This window comes from Apteryx mantelli, chromosome 27 (genome assembly GCF_036417845.1).
Source record: "Apteryx mantelli isolate bAptMan1 chromosome 27, bAptMan1.hap1, whole genome shotgun sequence".
NCBI classification, from domain to species: Eukaryota; Metazoa; Chordata; class Aves; order Apterygiformes; family Apterygidae; genus Apteryx; species Apteryx mantelli.
In genome coordinates, this window is record NC_090004.1 from 7738646 (window position 1) to 7759325 (window position 20680).

Consider the following 20680-nt stretch of genomic DNA (forward strand, 5'->3'; position numbering starts at 1 on the left):
CGCTCCCTTCCCTCCCTTCTCCCCTCCCCTAAAAAAGAAAGAAAGAAAGAAAAATGTCTCCTTTCTGATTACCCTCTTGACTCATGGATCAAACAGCATGAAGCAAGGTCCCGCGACAACGGCTTGCGCCTTCTTCCCAGTGATTTTTCTTTTTTGTATTAATTTTATTTTAATTTTTTTTATCAAAAAAGACAGTTTATGGCTAGAGCGGGTAAAAAGGAAAGGCGCCCAACAGCCGTTATGTGGGGCAAAGCAGGAACCCCGAGAAGGAGGAGTGGATGTATTCTGTGGAGTACAGCCCGTTGGCTTGGTCCGAGGGCATTTGTACCCAGACTTGGTCGTTCTCCTTGAGTTCGAGCACGGCGCTGCCTGAGGCTTGGTCCAGGTAGCCTTTTTTGTACTCGTCGTACGTGTAGGTGGCGGGCACGTTGTTCTTGTAAAGCGCCACCCAAACGTTAGTCCCTTTGACGTGCACGTGGTAGGCAAAGTAATAGATGCCGGATATGGGGCAGGTGAATATCCCGGTGACGGGGTTGTAGCCGTTGTGCCCGTTATACAAAGTCCGGTCAAACTTGACCGGCATGCCCGACGCCGGGAAGGGGGAGGTGAGGATGGCGGTGAAGGCGGGCGCGATCCGGGCGGAGAGCTCTCCTCGGCCGTACTGCGGCTTCCCGGGCTTGCCGTTGCCCAGCACGGCCCCCTCCACGCCTCCGTCCGGCAGGTGCAGCCCCGCGATGCCCGTCTCGTCGAACACCCCCGGCGCCCCCGGCGGTCCCGGCGGCCCCGGTGGACCCGGCGGCCCGTTCAGCCCCGGCGTTCCCGGCATTCCCGGCGGGCCGATGGGGCCGGCCATGCCAGGCTCGCCGGTCTTCCCCTCGCCGGGAGCGCCGGGGAGGCCGGGCTCCCCTTTCAGCCCCGGGAGCCCCTGCGGCCCCATGGGACCGGCAGGCCCCTGCAAGCCCGGGATACCCGAGGGGCCCCGCAGGCCGGGCTGCCCCGGGATCCCGCCGTCCCCTTTCGGCCCGGGGCCGCCCGTTAATCCCGGCACCCCCGGAAGGCCGATGAAACCCGGCTCTCCTTTCGGGCCCGTTGGGCCAGGGGGTCCCAGCGAGCCGGGCAGACCCCTTTCTCCCGGCACCCCCGGCTTCCCGGCAAAGCCGTTCGGGCCCTGGTCGCCGCGTATCCCCGGCATTCCCGGCGGCCCGCTCGGCCCCGCTTCGCCTTTGGCACCCGGCAGCCCGTGTTTGCCCGGCAGGCCCATGGAGCCCGGCGGGCCCGGCGGCCCGATGATGCCCGCGGGGCCCGGCTCCCCCGGCTCCCCGTCGACGCCGGGTTCCCCTTTGTCGCCGATGACTCCGGGCACGCCGGGCTGCCCGCGGTCTCCTTTCAGGCCGGGCAAGCCCGGCTTCCCGTAGCCCGTCGGCCCGGGCAGGCCCGGGAGGCCGCGGATCCCGGGTTCTCCCTTTGGTCCCATGGGGCCCTGTATCCCCGGCACCCCCGCTGCGCCGGGGATGCCGATCCCGTCGAGGCCGGGGGGGCCTCGGGGCCCCATGGGGCCCGGCTCCCCGTTGACCCCGTGTCCGCCCGGCGGGCCCACGTCGCCCTTTTCCCCCGGAGCGCCCGGCAGGCCGTCGAGGCCGGGCTTCCCGAGGCCGGCAGGCCCTGGGGGCCCCGCGGGGCCGGGAGGGCCCCCGTTCCCCCGGGGCCCCGGCAAGCCTGGCTTCCCCACTCCGTTTTCACCCTTCAGGCCTCGCTCCCCGCGAGGACCGGGCTCCCCTTTGGGGCCGGGCTCGCCCCGAAACCCCGGCAGGCCGGGACCGCCCTGAGGGCCTGGTTTCCCGTTGACCGAGATGCCGGCTGGCCCCGGCAGTCCTGGGGGGCCCGGCAGTCCTCGGGGCCCTTGCTCTCCTCTCATGCCGGGTTCGCCTTTGGCTCCGGGCATCCCTTTCATACCCGCTTTTCCTGGGAGTCCGGGGATGCCTGGTTTCCCAATCCCCGAGAAGCCGGGGGGCCCGGCGGGCCCGGGCTGGCCGTGCATTCCTGGTTTCCCCGTGCCCGGCTTTCCTGGGTAGCCGGGGGGGCCGGGGGGCCCGCGTGGGCCTGGCTTTCCCGGTGGTCCTGGCTCCCCTTTGAGGTCCATGGGCAGCATCGGCGGCATGTCTGCGAAGAGAAGGAGACCGCAGAGCTTTACCGGGGCCCGGCGGCAGGTGGAGGCGCGCGGTGCCGCCCGCGCGGCCGCGCTCAGCCGCGCTACCGACGTTTCGCGATCTCTCTGGTCAGGCGACTGCGCCGTTAGGCAGGGGCACGGCTTCGAAAGGAGACCAAACCCCTCACGCTCCCCTGACGGCACCGGTCGAGCGCGCCAGAAAGCAAAGCCTCGCGCGGGGCGCGGGGGCCAGCGCCAGAGCTGTCAGGAAGCGTTTGCTCTGATACGCGGGAAGCGAGGGGCCGCGTCTCGGTCGGATGGGACGAGGAGAGCAGAGAAAGCCACAGGAATCTGCCGAACCGGCTACGAAAAATGGAGCGAAGCAGCACCGAACACCCGGATGGATGCTGCAGAGAAATGCAAACGGTAATTGCTGCTTTTGCTCATTTTCGGGCCGTGGGTTTCAGCACTGCCTGCCCCTTGATTTCCGTGGTGGGAAGGCTCTTGGTATCTTTCGGCAGGGGCTAGGACACATCGCTGTCCCACGCGTAGTCCTTCCACCGAGCAGGACCGCACGGTGTTGTTCTAACGTCTCCAACCGGCAACGCTTTCATTTTGCAATAACGCCCGTTCCCAGCCGTGCGCTAAACCGAGGACAGGCCAGAATCTGTGCTGGGGCTGAGAGCGATCGCTGAATAGACCGAGGGCTGATATTTATATTACAGGAAGCCCACAGCCCGCGCGGAGAGCGGGACCCTTCTCTCGGCTGGGTCTGAACTTACAAGACTGCCCTTCGCTAGAGATGGTTTTATTTAAACGTTGTCGCTGTGGCTTCCCGCGCTGCCGCATCAGCAGCCTGCCGAGGGACCGTCTTGAAGCAGGACGCTGGCCGGTGCCCAAGGTGCTACTTCAAGCCTTATTCCTTCTGCCCCTCCCCAGCGGGTGCCAACAAGACCAAAATTACTGTCCGCTCTGATGATGACGTTCTGTGATGACCCTGCTGTGTTTTAGGAGCTGCATTCGTCCCCCTGCCTCACTTCCCAATGGCCACAAAAGCACCTGGGCTGATCCGAGAGGATGGTGATAGAGGGAGCCAAGATTAAAGATAATCCCTCCACCCCATCCCTTGAGTCCCTGGCCTCAGGAGGCCCACATATGATTTCCTCCTTTTAAGCTAAAAAGAAAACTGAAAAGAAAACTCTTGGACTCATAGTTAAGAGAAGACACAGTGGTTAGTTTATCGGATAAGACATGCCTTCTGTTTCTGGCTTAGCTGCTGAGTCTAGCAAGGTAGACAAAAACGTTAAAAAAAAAACCCTGAGCATGCAGGAAAAGCCAATAGTTGCGAGGAAAATGCAACCTCAGTAACATCCAGGAATGAATCAGCCCAGCTGGGAGCAGGCCATAACCACTTGACATTTAAAGAATTTATAGAGGTCTTTTGCAAACGGATGTAAGAAAGAAACTAATGGGCTGAGAGACAAAGCAGAGGAGAGCCGGATTACATGCCCACCGCAGCTCAGTACTGAAGGCGCAGACGTGAGCATAAATAACGCTTCGAGGCTAGCCTAGACGGGGTGTTGCTTCCCACGCGACACCAGGAATGAGTGAAAAAGAATAAATCTGACAAACCCTATTGGGAAGTTTGAAATGAAGGAAATACTTGGCAACCGCGCGTACACAGAACTACGATGAGAAACGTGAATGGCTGGAGAGAGTGCCTGGACACCGTGGGTAAGCTTTAACCAAATTTACCCAACGTAAAACACACGAGTAGGGAACAGATGTGTAGAGACCAGTTGCCAGGAGCAGCTGGGACGTGAGCAGAACCGGCCCCTTGCAGGAGGCTTCGCGCTGCGGGAGGCGGCAGGGCTCCGTGGGGAGCAGCGGCCGCGGGGCCTGGCGTCCTCGAGCCTGGGGTCTCGCCCAGCCGGAGCCTTCGGAAAAGATTAGGGGAGATTTGAGACACGTGAAAAGAGCAACGGAGGCAGCAGCAGACAGTGCCCTGCCTATCGGAGGCAGCTTTACCGGGCTCCTGCCAAGCTTGGTGCCTGGTTGTTTTCCTTCCGGCAATGGAAACCTTTTTGGAGCTTATCTACATATCAAAGCCTGGCCCACGTCCCCTGCTTTAATGGAGGTCACTTGGCTTTCTCGATTAAGGAAATACCTGTCTGTCATGACATTGCCACTGGATTTCTGCAAACCTCCACCAGAAAATGGTGTGGGAAAGAAAGCGAGAGAGATGTGAAGTGTTGCACTAAAGCAGATTTCTGGGGGGTTGAATTCTACAATTTTTCTCTGGAAAATGATTTCAATGTGTTTTCTTCCTCCCACTTTTTTCTTCTTGCAATGGTTTGAAAAGAATTAGTTTTCTAGGTCATTTTGTATGGAATCAGAACAAGGATCTACAGCTGAGCCCGTGAAGGAAGGGAAAAGCACACACACACAACACACCAAAGAGAAACACCAGACGAGAGCTGCCAACTCGCAGGCGGCCAAAAAAGCAGACGGGAAAACCAAACCGGGGACATTAGCAAAGAGAAACTGGGACATTGCAGCCCCAGTGGTATCCAATTTCAAAAGACCATGTCTTACCACAGGCGCATGTCTCGCAGAGCTCTGCGTTTCACAGCAGCAGCATGGGGCTGCGCGTTCCCCTCGAAGCATGAGCGGAGCGGCCACGAGTGCTAATGCAAAGAGCCAGCTGGGGCAGAGGGAAGGGGAAGGACAGGCACGGCCCCTGCAAGCTCTCGCCTTGGCACCACAGGGCTTTTAACCTACTGAGGAACGTGAACACTTGCAGACAGATCCCGTGGTCCATCTGGTGCTGTTTGTCCTGATAAGGACCTCCAAGAGCCTGGAGGAGAAGCAAGGTAGCACGTACCGGCTGGCAGAGGAACAATCCAGTAAGATGGGAAGAGGTTCCCAGCCACAAGCAGCCAGCAGTGGGCCTGGCTGATGCAGCCAGATGACACTGGAGGAAGGAGAAGTTGGCTGCTCCATGGCAAAACCCGGCCGAGTTCATTCCAGCGCCGCTGAGCTGCCTGCCAAGCGCTGTCTCACGAGAGTGAGCTTCGCAGGCTGATACAAGCAGTGCGGGGGACCAGCGTTATCTCATCTCTTATCCTGTTGCTGCATGGATGGATGGAGCTGCCATTTAACAGGCTGGAAGTGGGAAGGGAGTGAACTGCAGGAAGAGACACGGAGGTGGCAAACAACGTTTCCCCATTAGCAGGAGCCAGGGGAGCATCCTGGCCACGTGCAGCAAGCAGCAGCCCCACGGGGATCTCAGGGCTTACTTAGTCTCCCTGGTTTCCGTAGGCTCTTTAGTAGCAGCAGGACTCAGGAGAGCAGCTGCTCTGGGGATGCCGGGCAGCGGCGAGCGAGGCGTTCCCCATTGCCTACCTGCCCCTGCCTCTTGGGGAGGGCAGCTGCGAAAGCCAAAGTTGGGCTCTGGCTCTCTGCTGAGCCAGCCAGAGCCCGGGGAGATGAAAAGTCCTTTGCCTTTGCAGCCAAGCCCCTGCTCTAGGGACCGCTCCTTCATAACGCGGCCGGAGGGGAACCCACCCGCGCACCTGAGGCAGAGCGAGCCCATAAATCGCTGCCCCGGACATCAGCTGTAATTTGCCATCAGTCTCCTGAGCCGGGGCTGCTGCAGCCCGCTGTTTCCCTGCCGAGGAAAGCCGGGAGCAGGGCGGGAAGGCAGGCGCGGGAGCAGGGCGGCACTTTGCTCCTGCCGTGAAAGGGCTGCTTGCGTGCTGGCAGGTCAGGAGAATTTTCCCTTTAAAACTGCTCGTGGCATTTTCCCTTGAAAGCGGAGTTCTTTGCCATTTAAAACGGAACCTTTAGCAACTCTGCGGGAGCTACCGGGGCGCAGGGATGGCCTGGGCACCCCGTGGACCGCGGCAGCCCACCGCTCCCGCGCCGTCCGGGTGGCTCCCGGCACAAAGAGCGCAGTGTGCGCGGCCGACAGCGAGGGCCCCGTGCGAGCGTGCGGCCCCGGCCCGGCTCGCGCGTGCTCGCGGAAATGCAGGGCTTCCTGCGCCTCCGGCGAGCCCCGAGCACGCGGCGAGCGGCTTCACCCGGCTGCGCGCTGCCGCCTGGGAAGCTGCTAATACAGGGCCTCTGTGCAGCCGTTAAGGCTCTCGTGCCCTGACCTGCGTCCGGGGGAAGTGCCGGCGGGATGAGGAGGTGCGCGAGGGAAGTGCGGGGAGCTCGCGCTGCTCCCTCCAGCTGCCGGCCTCTGGTTTTGAAATTGCCTTTCGGATATGTTTTCAACCAAGTCAAAATAAAACCCAGCCACACAAATATCTGCCTAAATGCTTTTAGCATCCCAGCTCTGCTGAGATGGACTGGCAAAGCTGACTGTCTGACCGCAGCTCGAAGGGCAGGTCCGGAGCCGGCATTCCGGCTGGGACGCCGCGGCTCGCTGTTCCGCCTGTCTGATGCTCTCCACGGGAGACAGGAAGGTGTAAAGGGCTGTGACATGGGGACTGTGACTTCCCCAGCAGCCTCAAAACACCTCACAGAAAGTTGTGGCTCAGGCTGGGGAAGATGCAGCGGGGAAACTGAGGCACGGGGCGGCAAGGGCTGTGCGTGCTAGCAGCCCTGGGATCCTGCAGACAGAAAAGCGGGATGTCGTCAGCGGAGCCGCGCTCGCTCAGGACCTGCGCGGGCTCGGGCAGAGTGCTGCGGGAAGCATCGCTACCTTTCCGCAGCTTTGGGGAAGAGGGGCTTTGCTGGGGCCGGGGAGCGAGCCGGCGGCGGCCGGGACCCGTCAGGCACTGCGGGAGGGCAGCGACGCAGCCGGGCCATCCTGCGGCCACCTTCCCTCCAGAGCTGCCTCCGTGCAGTCCGGGAGTCTATTTTTGGGTCAGCGAAGCCGTCCGGCACCCTACGGAAACCAGCCCCGTCGCTCTCACTAGATGGCACCAGCAGGCCGGGGAAAGCGCCCGCAGCCCCAGCCTGGCACGCCGGGCTGGGACCCCGCTTTGGGGGGCCAGGATGGCGGAGCCGGAGCCTCCGCTCAGCTCCCCGCTGGCTCTGGGACTGCAACTGCGCCGCGACGGCCAAGCCACCTGAGCGACCCACGCAGGGCAGGGGCCAGGAGGGATTTTCCTGGCCAAATTAGGGGTTAAGCAGAGATGGGAATTCAGTGGGATCCAAGAGGCGCCGGCTTCCCTGTCCACCTCCTGCTTGCAAAGTGCTCCTCGGTGCAAAGTGCTCCTCGGAGGCGCCGGCGCGGTGTTTGTACAGCACCTGGCACAGGGCACAGCGAGCTGGCAGCCGCCTCCTCCACTGCCGTCAGCCGGCGACTCTGCTCAGAGGCAGCACGAGCAACTCAAATGCACGGGAAGAAGGGGAAAAATGACGGAAAAGCAGCAGGGAGATATTTGAATCCAGTCCCATCAGCAGCTAAAACGTTCCTTTTTGGTGAGGCCGTGCTGGAAGGTTTTGTCTCTGGCTGGGGTTCAGCGAGCGGCTTTACAACAGCTGGGAAGGGGGCAGGGAGCCGGGGGATCGCAGCGTGCTTCAGCTCCAGGTTTTGCTGTGTGTTTTCTGACACATGTGCTGAGCTGAACTCCTGATAAGCCGTTCAGCCGAGCGGTAAATCAGCCACCGGCAGCCTGGCCTTCTCCAGTTTCTCCTCCAGAGCCAAGATTCCGGCTCCCTGGAGGGTCTGAGTCTCTGACAACTGAGCTAACCCACGGAGAGGGCTCCAGAGGCTTTTCCCTGCTGCAGGAGGCTGCACCGCCGCTCGGTGCCGGGCTGCTGCTGGATCCGGGCATCCCTGGTGGAGGTGCCTGGGCAGAGCCGCTGCCAGCGGGCTGGAGCCCGAGCCTGGACTGTCCCGGGCAGCCTCCGAGCCCGGCTGCCACGGAGGGACCTGCCTCGTCCCTCGGCGCTCCCCATCCACGGGAGCTCACGGGGTCCCGTGCGTGTCCCGGGCCGAGGTGCTGGGCCTGGACCTGGCCAGGAGGGCACAGGGAGCCACGGTCTGCAGCTGCACTGATTGCACAAGCCATGACAGCCGTGGCCAGCTCAGACTTTCCCACGGGATCCCTCTGGGATCGCTGCCCCCGAGGCTGAGCCAGCCGGGATCCCCAATTGGAGACCTGCCGTTTGCTCTGCGGGGCTCTGGGGCTGCTGTGCTTGGTACCAGGGAAAAACTCGGACCTCCCATCCGTCCCCCTCTCTGAAGCCCCAGACAGAATCACCAGGGAGCTCTCGGGAAGAGCGGCCTCGTGGATCAGCCGGGAGGTGCTGGAGCATCACCCCGCAGCGACACTGAACGCTCACTGTTTGCTAAGACCCAAAGGTGACCAGAGCAACTCCTCCAGGAGGGTGTTTAATTAACACATAGTGATGACCCTGCAGGTGCAAAGCGTTGACCGGCCGGCTCCTGCCCCTCCTGCGGCTTGTAACCTCCGGCACCTGTGTCCTGGCGGAGTGTAAAGGCAGGGCCGGGCAGGCACTGGGTGATGCACCATGGAGGGATGGGTGGGTGCATGGGGTGGTCGGGAAGGGCTGCGGCTCGGCTGGGAGCTTTGCTGACGGTCTGGCTGCAGCAAGCAGTGACCTCGCGCTTCTGCCCCTCCGAGCAGCGCTCCTCACTTGGTGAGGATTGATTTAACGTGCGCGGAGCTGCTTGTCTCCTAGAGCAGAGGAAATCCCTTTCTCTCGCTCTGCTCTCACCATACCGGGACTTTCAGCTCTGGTGCTGCCATCCTTCCTTTCCCAGCCGGTGTGAAACGCAGACAGGGAAAATGGAATAGGTGGAGGAGTGGAAAAAGCCCAGCAGGGAAAGCTCAGGTTCAATGGCAGCGAGCACCGGGTCCCCAGGGCTCCTGCTCCTGAGCCGAGCCCCAAAGCCACCGAGGGGCACGAGCTGGAGGGGCGACGCGTGGGGCCGGGGTGACCCGGAGCGAGGGAGCCGGCCATGGTCAGCCCTACCAGAAGGCTCTTCTCTGCTGAACCGCTCTGTTTCTGCTGATATCCCCTTGGCTGCTTTTTCTGGGGGAGAGCGATCTGCAGGGAAGAGCACCCCAAAAAGCCCTTGCTACCGCCGTGGGGGCGCGCGGGGGCCCCTCTGCCCGGGGAAGCCTCCCGGCAGCGCGCAGCCCTGCCCGGCCCTTGGGGCGCCCGCAGGTGCCCCGAGCGAACGGCCCCGCTCCGCCCGGCGCCCTTGCCGAAGCGTCGCGCGGAAAGCGTCCCTTACCTAGGTACTGCCCTTTGCCTTCGCGGAACGGGGGGCCCAGGGGGCCTTTCACCATGGGCTGCATGTATTTCACCTGCGTGTATCCCGCCGCTCCTCCTCCCGCCGCCGAGCCGAGGCCGAGCAGCAGCAGCAGCAGCGCGACGGCGTCCGGCAGCATCCTGGCCCGCGCCGCTCCTGCGGACAAAGCGACAGTGAGCGCGGGGCTGGCGCCCGGTGCGGACAGACAGGGGGATCCCGCCGTCCCGCCGGGGATTCGGACGAGCCGTCTTGTTTTCTCCGTGCCCCTCTGGAGCGGGGGCACCGGCTCCCTGATCGCACAGCCCTTCCCGCGTGCCGGCTGGGCCCCCGTCGCGGCGGGATGTGCGGGATAACCGTCCCTCATGCCACCCAAGAAACACCCGCGGGGCACCTAGCTCGGGAAGGAGGCTTTCCGAGGACCTGCTCATCTCGGTGTCGCGACCTTCCCTGAAGGGCTCGGTGTTGTTTTTAATGTGCAAGAGGGGACAAAAAGGGGGGGAGAAAGGGCAGGGATGAAAATCGCAGAGCTCTGAGCCGAGAGCCGCTGTCACGTTTCTCGCGCGGACGGGATTTCCTCTAACGAGAACCGTGTGTGCGCCGGGCTCGCGCGGCACGGTGCGGCGGGGGCCTCCCTGCCTCCCCGGGGCTGCGCCCTCCGGAGCCCCGTTCCCACCCGGAGCCCCGGCAGCCGCGACGGGAGCTTGTTCGGTCGAGGAAGGGCAAGCGCCCTCGGCGGCGAAAGCCCGGAGCGGAGGCTGCCGCGCTTTGGAGCAGCGGCTCTGCCTTAAGTGCCTGTTTATTTAAAATAAATACCCTCTATAAATATACCTTTCCTTGAGCAACGTTTTCTGTGCCAGCTCCAAGCACGGAGCTGCAAACAGATTGGTTTGCAAAGAACGTTTATTTTCAGAAGCTTAAAAAACATGTGATGCCAAAGCGCTCTGCTGTTTTTTTCCTTCTCACAATAATTGACCCGTGGTTGTTATTAATAAGAATTAAGCACTTTGCCTTTCCCTGCCTAGGGAAGCCGGGGCAGGGCTGCTGCACGGCTGGATTTGATCGGAATTTCCTGAATCGCTTTCGCTGGAACAGCAGTGAAAGAAAAGCTGCAGCATGAAAAAAAAGCGAACCAAAATAAAACAGAATTAGAGAAAATTAAAGAAAGGGAGCGGGGAGCCCTAGCGTGGGATCGTTCCTGACGCCATGAGCGCTTGGCAGGTCCTCAAAGGTCCCCCAGCCCCAAGCCGCATCTCTCCTGCCCCGGCAAGTGTGCACGGACACTCGGCATGTGTGCATGGACACTCGGCTCGGCGGTGGCCCGTCTCCTGCTCCGGCACGCCGGGGTGAGGATGCCGCGCTCCCAGTGTCCGTGTGCCCGGGTGCCCCGAACCCCCGCGGTCACTGCGCCGGCCGGAGGGTGCGCGGGGACAGCCAGGGGGGCCGGCCCGGCTCCTGGGAGGATAGAGCAGGCTGGGGGCTCTGCCAAGCCCGGGCGGAAAGCAGAGACAAAGCTGGCGCTCGGGAAGGAGGAAGGGTTTGGCCGGGCTGGGGTTGCCGGCGCCGCGCGGGTTGGACAGACGCGGCACCGCTTGCTAGGCTGGTCCGGCCTCCGTGCGGGGCAGAACTGCCCCGGGACGGTCTGGCCGCCCCGCGGGAGCTCTGCCGATGCAGAGGCCGTAGCCGGGACGGGGCCGTTCCCAGCCCGCCCTGCACGCCCAAACCGCGCCGTCTGCTCCCGCTCCCGCGGCAGCGCTCTCGAACCACGAGAGATCTGAATATTGTTAACGCAAACCGTTTTGAACCTATTCGCTGCAAACTCCCGTGCGGACCCCGCCGCCGGCTCGCGAGCGGGTGATGCTGGGGCTGCGGCACCTCCCGTGACCCCTTTCCCGTGCCGACATCCGCCCCCGGGTCTCCTTGGTGGAACCGCGTGTTTCAGCTCGGGAGAAGAAGGTTGGGAAAAACCGGGGCCCCGGCAGCTTTGCCTTCCTCACCGGGACGGAGACGGCCCTGTTGGTGTCGAGATTTTTCTGTCTTTGGGGTATAGGAGACGAACGCTTATTTTTACGAAACATTTTACTGGGATTTGTTTAAGGGAGGAAAGAAATCCTGTTGGAAAGGATTGCAGCTGTGAAAATAGAGTTTCTGCTCGATAAAAGGGAACAAAATCCTGAATCAGCTATTTATTTGTTTTCCTTACCTGGTACGACCTGTGTGCCTCTGCCTCTAACCTCTTCCCTTTCCCCCTTTCTCTACCCCTCTCTGCTCCCACTCATGCTTTATCCATCCCCGCTCCTCCCCTGCTCTGGGGGTTTTGTGGGATGCTCCTGCTCGTTTCAACAAACCCAAACCGCAGGAACAGGCACCTTCCCGCACCTCTGCCTGTGGCTGCCGCGGGCCAAGCCGTCCCAGCACCTCGCTGGATCCAGGTCTGGCCCCGGCTCGGGGCGATGCACAAGCGTGCACGGCTGTTTGCCCGGCCCCGTGCCGACGGGAAAAGGGAGAAGCAGCACGGAATAATCCATCTGCTTTGGCTCATGCTGCGGTTTTGCCGCGCGTGGGCTGCTAAATCAAGTCAACCTGCTGCGACCGTAGCGCGGGGAAGCCAGACAAGGGCTTGGCTCGTCCCGTTCTCCTCTAATCCTGGAGGATAATGTCACCTGCCTCCTGCCCTTCCGGGGAAGGGCTGCCAGGCCGAGGGGGGATGAGCCGGGCCGGGCTGACCCCTCTCGAAGCCGGGCTTTGCCGGGCCCTGGGGCACTCCTGGGGCTTGCTGGCCTCCCGCGGAGCTGGATGGATCCATCCCAGGTCTGGATCTGCCCCAGAGCCTCTGGCCGAGGGCTTCCACCTCCGTCTCCCGTGGGAAAACGGGGTCCTTGGTACCCCCTTGCTGCAGGCACCGTCTCGTGGGGGTGTGCAGCGCCGGGACAGGAGGCCCCAGCGATACTTACTATCTCCAGGCAGTGATTTAATAAAAATAAAATGGAAACATCTGGAGCTTTACGTGATGGATAAAGTGTGCGCAACATGGCCACGCAGAGGCTCTTTCATGCCTGCGATGTCCTACGTTGTGAAATGATAATTAATCATAATTAGCTGCCATGGAACGTTTTCATCTTCGGAAGCACGTTGCAGACGTCCGCTGGTTAACGGCGTGGGCGCCCACCGGGCCCAATAAAAGTTACCGCATGACGTCATGGGTCTGCTCCTCCTGCAGGGCCAATAAGTCTGGGCAGGTTTTCCTGCACGGCCAGCAGAAATTGCACGGAGAAGTCATTTTATTTTCCTGTCTGGAGAGGCGAGGCCGCGTCGCGAGCTCTCCCCGGGCGCCAGCGAGCACCCGGCGCGCACCGGAGCCGGCGCGGTTTTGCCCCGCGGAGCAGAGCGGGGCCCGACCCAGGCGCAGCGGCGCGGGGACCCAGCCCCGGTGCAGAGCACGCCGCCCGAGCAAAGGCACAAGTGTCCGCTCCCCCGGCCCTTGGCGAGCAGACGTGTTAAAAACCCCTGGCACAAAATGAAAGCACCAGAAAACAAAAAAACCTCACACTTTTACAGCATGAGAAGCCAGACAAGAAACGTCACCGTGTTCCTGCCGGGGCTGCGCCGCCCCAGCCTGCATCCTGCGCTCGTTCGGGCGGACGGCGTGCGGCGCGGGCGAGCTCCGGCGCAAACGCTGTCATCTCCGCACCTTCTCCCCTTTCGCTTCCGAGTCGTGTGTCCAAACGCGCCGGCCGGGCCCTCGTTTGGGAGCGCTGTGGCTGCGCTGCGAACTACGCAGCCCCCTCGTGCATGGTCTGCCGCGGCTTTACGGCCCCCATTCTTTCAATATTAATTGCAGGCAGGCCCAGCGCCTGTTCGCTTCAACGCTAATTATTTTTTAAGTCAATATATTGGATCCACGGGGGATCCGCGATTACAGTTGAAGGTCAGCAAAATGGAGAACCGGTTTAAACGCGGCAGTAAAAATGCAATCGAGGGGGTGCGGGGCGCTGCGGGAGGCGCGTGCCGCTCGCGTGCCGTCTCCTTGCAGCTCGGTGCATCGAGGCCGACCCGTGCCGGGCCGCGGGCTTCGAGGGAGCTGGCGCTGCAGCGCGGAAGGGCCGAGAAAGCAGCCGGCGCGCGTGGGTGGGCTGGAGGCAGCGTGGGCTTGGAAGCTGCCTCGTCCCATCGCGCCGCTCCGTCCTCCGGTCATTTGCAATAAAGAATAAAGCAGGGAGGTTTTCCAAGCCCAACACGGGGCTGGACGCTCTCCAGCGGGAGGTAAATGATTCGGTTTGTGCTACACATGCTTTAAAAATAATAATAATAAAAAAAGGAGTCAAAGAAGGAAAAGTGAGCTATTGAAATGGAGAGGGAGCACGTTATTTCCATGGGCCAGGCTGCGAGAGCCAAAGGCATCGAACGGCTGCGCGGCGCGGGAATACGCCGGGAAGGCTTTGGCACGAGCGCGTCTTTAAACGCCCGACACCCGATACGGTCCAAGAGCTGCCGTGCGCCGCCCGGCCCGGCCCGGCCGCCTCGCCCGCCCCTCGCCAGAAGGAACAAGAAAACATTTTCCTTGACGAAAGAAAAACACCCCACCCCGTCCGCACGCTGCTGCCTGCCGCCCGGGGCGCCCGCGCCGCGGCCGGGAGCACGCGGGAAGGAGCTGGGGAGGCGCAACCCGTGCGCGCGGGAAGCCGGGCCGCGCTCGCGCCGCCGGCCGTAAAACAGCTGGTTTTGCTCACAGCTGCTGAAAAGATCGCGGCGGGAACCGGCCGGGGGGTTTCTCCCCGCCGTCGCTCGCCTCCCGACGCACCGGGACGGAGGGCGATGCCCGAAGCGCGCCGGCACAGCCGGGGCCGCGAGGGCAGTGGGTGCCGCCGCTCGATCCCACAGCCGGTGGGTCAAAGAGCAGCTAAGGCGGATTAGCGACCCTCCGCGTGCGCGTGCCGGCAGCACACCGCGGCGGGAGCCCGCCGCAGGTCACAGCTCAGGCCTTAATCCCTCCCCTCCGGCCGTCAAAACTCCTCTGCTAAACTCCGGCGAGCCCCGGGGCTGCCGACTGTGGGTCCGCCACCGCCTCGAGCTGCGAGCTCCGGGTCTGCGGCAGCTCGGGTGCGGATCAGCATCAGCCGGGCGCGGGTTTCCAACGGCACCCTACGCCAAACGCGGCTGCCCAGCCCCAGCAGCGCAGAGCCCCGCCGGCCACATTTGGAGGTGCGCGTGCCACCCCGTGCATGGCGTCCTGTGGCAGCCTGGCCGGGAGAGCCCTTCTGCCCCGGCCCCGATGCCGAAGGGCAGGTTCGGCATCCACCAGGGCCCGCGGCACACCAGGAGCCCATCAGCGAATCCAGTTACGGGTGCTTACAATTGATCGCAGGTGCAGAATTAGAGGCTATTTTGGAGATTACATCCCCAGAGCTTTTAAACTTGCCAAGAGCGGAACTGAGCTTCTCCAGGCTCAGCAGCTGCTGACATGAAGTAGAGCAGCCATCCCAGCTCCTTTCCTGGCTTTCGCTGCTGAAGACTGTCCTCAGCTTTTGCAGGCACAATGCAGAGCCCGGCCGCGGCGCCGGCCAGGCAGGGACAGCTTTGCTGCCCAGTGTAATACAGATATTGGCGTGGACGGCTCGGGATCTTCAGCGGCTCAGTTAAGTTCACCATCCCCTTGGCTTTTCGGCTGGTTGCAGACAGTGGTCAGAGCCACGGCACAGGCGTCCTGGCGGCTGGCGGGAGGGACGTGTTTGAGGTGGCTGAACAGCCTCTGTCTCTCTGTATCACTCTCCCTATTCCCAGCACCGAGCCCACCAGCAGCATCCCCCGAATCGCCGGGGCCCCATCCCCGCATACGAGCACCTGCGCGGGCAGGGATGGAGCCAGACCCTCCTCCTCGCTGATGGAGGCAGTGCTGGTATTTATTATTGCTCCATGCTCTCAGCCGCCTCTCTTTGCAAGCCCTGGTTCCTCGAGTCTCTCAGAACAAGGAGCCCAGATCAGGGAATATTAAGAACAGACCCTCGCTTGCGGCATGTCCAAGAAAAACGGTGGGGACTGGCCTTGAATGCCTGCCTGGTGTTACGCTTATTTGCATTGCTGCCGTTGGCCACTGCCGCCGCGCAGTCGGGCCGCTGCTGCTGTGGAGCAGATGTTGCTGGGGGGCACGAGCCGTTCCGCAGTGGGGCTGGGCATGCTGCTGCTGCAAGGAGACTCCTGCCGGCCCCCAGGCCTTGCAGCTCGCACGAGCTGCTGCCAGGCTGCGAGGAGCCTGCAAAGTGCTGGTGCTCGGGGAATGGGGCAGGGGCCAGGCAGCGCGGTGAGGTGCGGGATGCCGCTGCGAGCGGCTTGCAGGAATCGCCCTGTCGCGCTTGGCACGATGGCAGGTTTATGCAAGCAGGATCCGCTGACATGATCAGCTCGGCAACCCCCAGCGTCCTGAAATGCTGTAATTAAGCAGCCCTGAAAATCAGTGCGATAGGACTGCCCTGCTGCCGTGCCTTAAACCGCCGAGGCCAGGCCGAGCCTGGGTGTCCGGGGCTGCCTGAGCGGGTGGCGGAGGCTGCATGGGGGCCGCGGCATGCCCCGGAGGCTGCGATCGGACGCGGGTAATGCCGCGCCGCGGTGCCAGCCACATCCCCCTCGGGAAGCCCCGGGGCGCGCATGGAAGAGCGAGATGGCTCGATGGACATGTTTCCCCCCCGCTCCCCACCTCCGCGGCGGGTTTCTGCTCCCCGAGCTTCGCGGTCCCGTCCTCCTCCCCCACCTCCAACCTCAAGCTCCTCCGGAATACCAGACTGAGTGCAGCATTAATAGCAGGGTTGCCTGCCAGGTGCATAGTTTGACCAGTCGGATCGCACATGCCAAACCACAGGTATTTTATGAGACGTTTCCTGTTATGAAGACATTTTTGTGGGGATTCTTTTTTTTTTTTTCCTTCCCCTCTTCTTCCCCACCCCCCTCCTCCTCCCTGGCGGGACGGGTGCCCCTCGCCTGCGCCCCGTGGGCTCGGCATGCTGGCCGCCGCCGGGGTGCTCGGCTGGGAGCGCGTCCCAGGGAGCGACGGCGGCGGTGCCTCCGCGGGAGCCGAAGGGGCTGAGCAGAGGCTGCCGAGCCCCCGGCGCACGGAGGGAGTGACCCTGCCGGGGGTCTCGTCTCATCTTTGCCACCCAGGGGGCTCCGAAGCGTTATCCGTTTGCAGATGCAGGCTGTGGTGGGAGGCCTGAGGAGCAGACGGACGGGACCGGGCCACGTGTTGGCCTTCCTAGGGCTGTTATCCAAGCACGACCTCGACCAACCACCTTTGGTGCATGAGGTGCAGCACCTGGCCAGACACCCCAGGAGAAACGCAGGCTGCAAGGCCTCGCGGAGAGCTTTAGAAAAGCTTGGGAGACATTGCTCACCAAGAGATGTGTATCGGCTCGGTCAGCCAAAACACTTCTGGTCCAAGGAACACACAAGCTCTGGTGGGGAAGCGGACGGTGTTTACACAGGGGCTGTGGGGGCAGACGCGGCTTTGCCGTCGCAGATCCTGTACAGAAACAGGGTTTTCTAATGCAATGGGTATTTTGCAAAGAAATCTGCTAAGCCCGAAGGGACCTGCAGAGAGCGATTCGCATGTCAGGGAATTTGCGGGTGAGTGGCCACGAACCGCAGACGTTCAAACTTCCAGCCTTGTGCTGGGGTCACGGGTTTAATTATAACGCGCTGTGGTCCCAGCCGGCATCCCCTGGGGAAAGGGGTGGCCAGAGGGGCAGGTCTAGCTCTCATTAGGTGGCTGCCGCTTCCCCGACCCCTCCAGCCCGCGCTCGTCCTGCCTGATCGTGAAGTGCAAAGCACAGCTCCCGGAGTGGAGAGCTCGCGGAGTTAGCGGCGCAGCCCCCCGTGCACCAGCAAAGCCCCTGCATCCTGCCGCTTGCACGGAAATCTCCTGGGCAGGTGAGCAGTGCTGTTCCCATCTTACATGCAGGAAAGCCCGGCCAGCAAGAGGTGATTCAGATCAAACAGCAGCACCAAAACATGGCCAGTCCTGGAACACCATCAAAGTTGCTGAATGAGGTTAGACAGCCGAAATTAGATCAGATTAAGGATAAATTGACTCGCCCAAGGCCACACATCAACTCAGTGGCAGCGCCAGGAATTCCTGGCTCACAGCTCGGCAATCTGTCCCTGCAAGCACGCGGCCTGCGAGTCTTCTCCTGCCAAGAGCTGGAGCCCCCTGTGCGCTTACAGCAAGAGATAGCCCCTGTCTAGCTGAGCTGGAAGGATCGACAGGGGAGCAGAAGCTCGGTGACCTGCTGAGATTTGCTCCGGCCCACGCGGCAGGGCAGCAGCTGTGCGAGGATCAGAAGCAGGTGCCCGGCCCCGTGTCCTGGTGGCCTGAGCCCTGCCGCCAAGCGTGCTGAGCAGCAGTGAGTGATGCTTTGGAGGAATTTTGTTATTTATTACAGCTCCTCCGTGCTGATTCCTGGCCCTCTCAAGTGTGTTGAAAAGTGCAAAGTTAGAATAAAACCAAACCAACAAAGAGCAGGCCTTTGGTATACTGTCAGCTCCCAATTAGCCTTCTACTTCTCCAAATCCCAGACACTGGCAGCTCCTGGATCCCGTTGCACCTGCATGGGCATCACAGAGGGATTTCCATTTCTGCACTTGAGTAAACCCTGCAATATTAAAGCTGCTCCAGCCCCTTCCCGCTGCACCGCTGGACAGTGAGAGGCTTTGAAGGTGCATGACATGGGGGAACAGGGTAGGGGCAACAGACTGCAAGCTCCTGGGAGAGGCTGGGTGACATCCTGGGGATGGCAGATGGGCTGTGCACGCTTCTCCTGCGGCTCCCAGCCTCCTTTCCCTGCCCTGGCATGGGGTCTGCACGCAGTCCTGCCCCACAGCGCAAACAGGCATCCTGCAACGATCCTCACCAGCTCCAGCCCTGCCAAAACGGTTTGGGGGACAAAAAGAGGGAGATTATCACACATTCTCTATAGAGGTCTAGGTCTCCTGCTTAGCCCTGCAGCCACAGAGCGGGTTGCTGAGCTGACGGCTGGGCTGGGAGCGAGCACGGGATATCTGAAACTCCCGGGCTGAGTCAGGGCTGAGGTGCCAATGGTGAGAGCATGTAAACTGCAGCCTGCTTTCCTGAGCCGAGGCCAAATCCGCAGCTCCCAGCAACGGTGGCTGAGTGCTGGTTTGAGTAAATGTACTGCTGGGCAAGATGGCTTGGCGCCTTTCCCTTCTCTTTAAGAGTTTTCCCCCCCCCCCCTCTTTGATACAGTATATTTTATAAATAAATATAATGGCATTCGCCTGGTCTCATTAGGATGAGCTGTCTCTGTTTCTGGGACAGGGCTATGTTTTTGGAGTGGGTGTTACGGATACGTACTTTAAAGCTTTATGCTTGGGACGTGCAGTCAGGATGTTCACAGCTTCCAGACTCCAAATGTAAGGGATACAATAGCAAAAGACATGGAACGAAACCTGGATGCAGCTTGGTGGGACCGTGGCCCGCATGGGCCCTGCTTAGCTTAGAGCTAGGAATATCTGGAAGGGGCTGTCTACATTTCAGCCCCACTCAGGAAAAGGGAAAAAAACAGCAGAGCAGGATGCCAGTGAATTAGAAATCGCGGTAGCTTGATGCAGCACTGCCTGAGAGCCCCTGCCTGTGGGGAGCAGCCGGCTCCGTGCACCCCGGCTCCTGGGCACCAGGCGCGGAGCTCATTTGGCGAGGACTTTGCCCTAAACTGGGCATTTCTTCTCTTCTTTGAGAGGCACCCACAGCACGCAAAGCATTTTCAGCTGCTTCCATGGCATCTAGCAATCCAGTCCCCATCGTGGGAGGTGAAACCCGGGACGGGATGGAGGTGGCTGGAAATGCCCGAGCCGCTGCTGAGAGCCCTTGGCAGGTCAGGGCTGCTCCCGGGGATGAGGGCTCTCGCCACCAGCACAGCCGAGACTGCACAGGGAGGAGAAACCAGGGTCTGAACATGCAAAAGGCAACTTTCATTCCTCCATGGATTAGATTTTAAGTAGTGAGTGGTTGCTATGTAGGAACTGTCCATGTGACTTACTCCAGGATCTTCTCCTTTCCAAGATGCAAATGCATCCATCATTATCCAGTGATTTTATTATCCCCAAACCGCACAGCTCTCCTTTCGCTGCTTGGAATGCTTTCCACGGCAGTCGTGCTTTGTGGCGCATGGCTGTCCGTGATGGCAGCTGTAACCCCTGCCTTCCCCTGGCACACCAGTGGTCCGTGGGAGCAAACTCGCTGTCCATCGGCCGCCCCAAGCACCTGCGGTGACGTGCCAACCTTTTGGAGCGACGGGGACAGAGCCAGGGCGGCCAGCTCTTTACGGCTGCCGTTAACTTTGGAAACTCGCTCTGCAAATTAATCCAGCGCAAGGAGCATTACCAAAAACGGTTTCTCGCATCTCCAGGAAATTTGGTTCAAGTGTTTGTCAGCAGCTCTTTCTTCCTGACGCAGCACTATTCTCGCAGTTGCGGTGTCCTCTGTCTAGTTGTTTTTCCAGGCTTCGTACCACCGCTTGTTAGTGAAGCCTTCTGTTGCTCTCCTGGCTGCCCACATATGACAGCAAATTTGTGAGCTGCTGTGAAAACTTATTCTCTTGCATAAAATGCCAAAGTACATAATCCTCGCCTCCCAGCCCTTTGACAGTGAAGCTGGCTGCCTGGGACGGGAAACTGTTGTGCAGTGTTTATCCTAACAGTCATTTTATTTTAATGTCATGGGTTGAGATCCTGTCTCTCTGGTTTTGCTGGGTCATTTGATCTCCGTTTCCTCTCCCATTCCAGCATTTTGACAATACCCCATCAGGTGACTTGGCATAAACGGGGACAGCTAGTTTTGCAGCTGTCGGAAGAGCCACCCTGGCATCTTGCTGCTGTCGGCCAGCAGCTCCCCGTCCGCTGGGGCTTTCCTCCAGCCGCCCGCTCCTGGCGGCCTCTCTGCAGCCGCCGCGGCCCGGCTGAGCCTCCTCCGCGGCGCATATCGCCTGGCGGCCGCCCTCATGCTTTCCAGATGTGCTGCCTGCGCATCTGCTCGCGGAGACGTAACTCCCCGGGGGGTTTGTAGATCGTTTCCCAGCTATCTGGCTCAGGCGAGCATTACGGACCAAATCCTCATCGTCCCAGCTGAGCGGCACGTGCCTGGGACTGGCCCGCACGCCGCGGCCGCCCTCTTCCCACGCACGCCCCTCCTCCAAACACGTTTCTGCCGCAAAACCTTTCAGCAATAAGCCACTTTCTGAAAACGTCTTTAAAACCGAGCTTTGCCCTGCGGGTAGCTCCCTGCTGGGGTGCAGAAG

At 61.3% G+C, this 20680-nt stretch overlaps 1 protein-coding gene across 1 annotated transcript in view; it reads right to left on the bottom strand.

Annotated features, from left to right (window-relative positions):
• Positions 1–140: 140 nt before the first annotated feature.
• COL8A2 (collagen type VIII alpha 2 chain) overlaps positions 141–20680 on the bottom strand; it is a 37028-nt gene continuing 16488 nt past the window's right edge. Inside the window, exons 2-3 of the mRNA XM_067311438.1 lie at positions 9366–9539; positions 141–2160 (exon numbers count right to left, since the gene is read on the bottom strand). Of these exons, the coding sequence (XP_067167539.1) occupies positions 239–2160; positions 9366–9522 (2079 nt within the window). The 5' untranslated portion in view covers positions 9523–9539 and the 3' untranslated portion in view covers positions 141–238. The remainder of the gene's footprint in view (positions 2161–9365; positions 9540–20680) is intronic.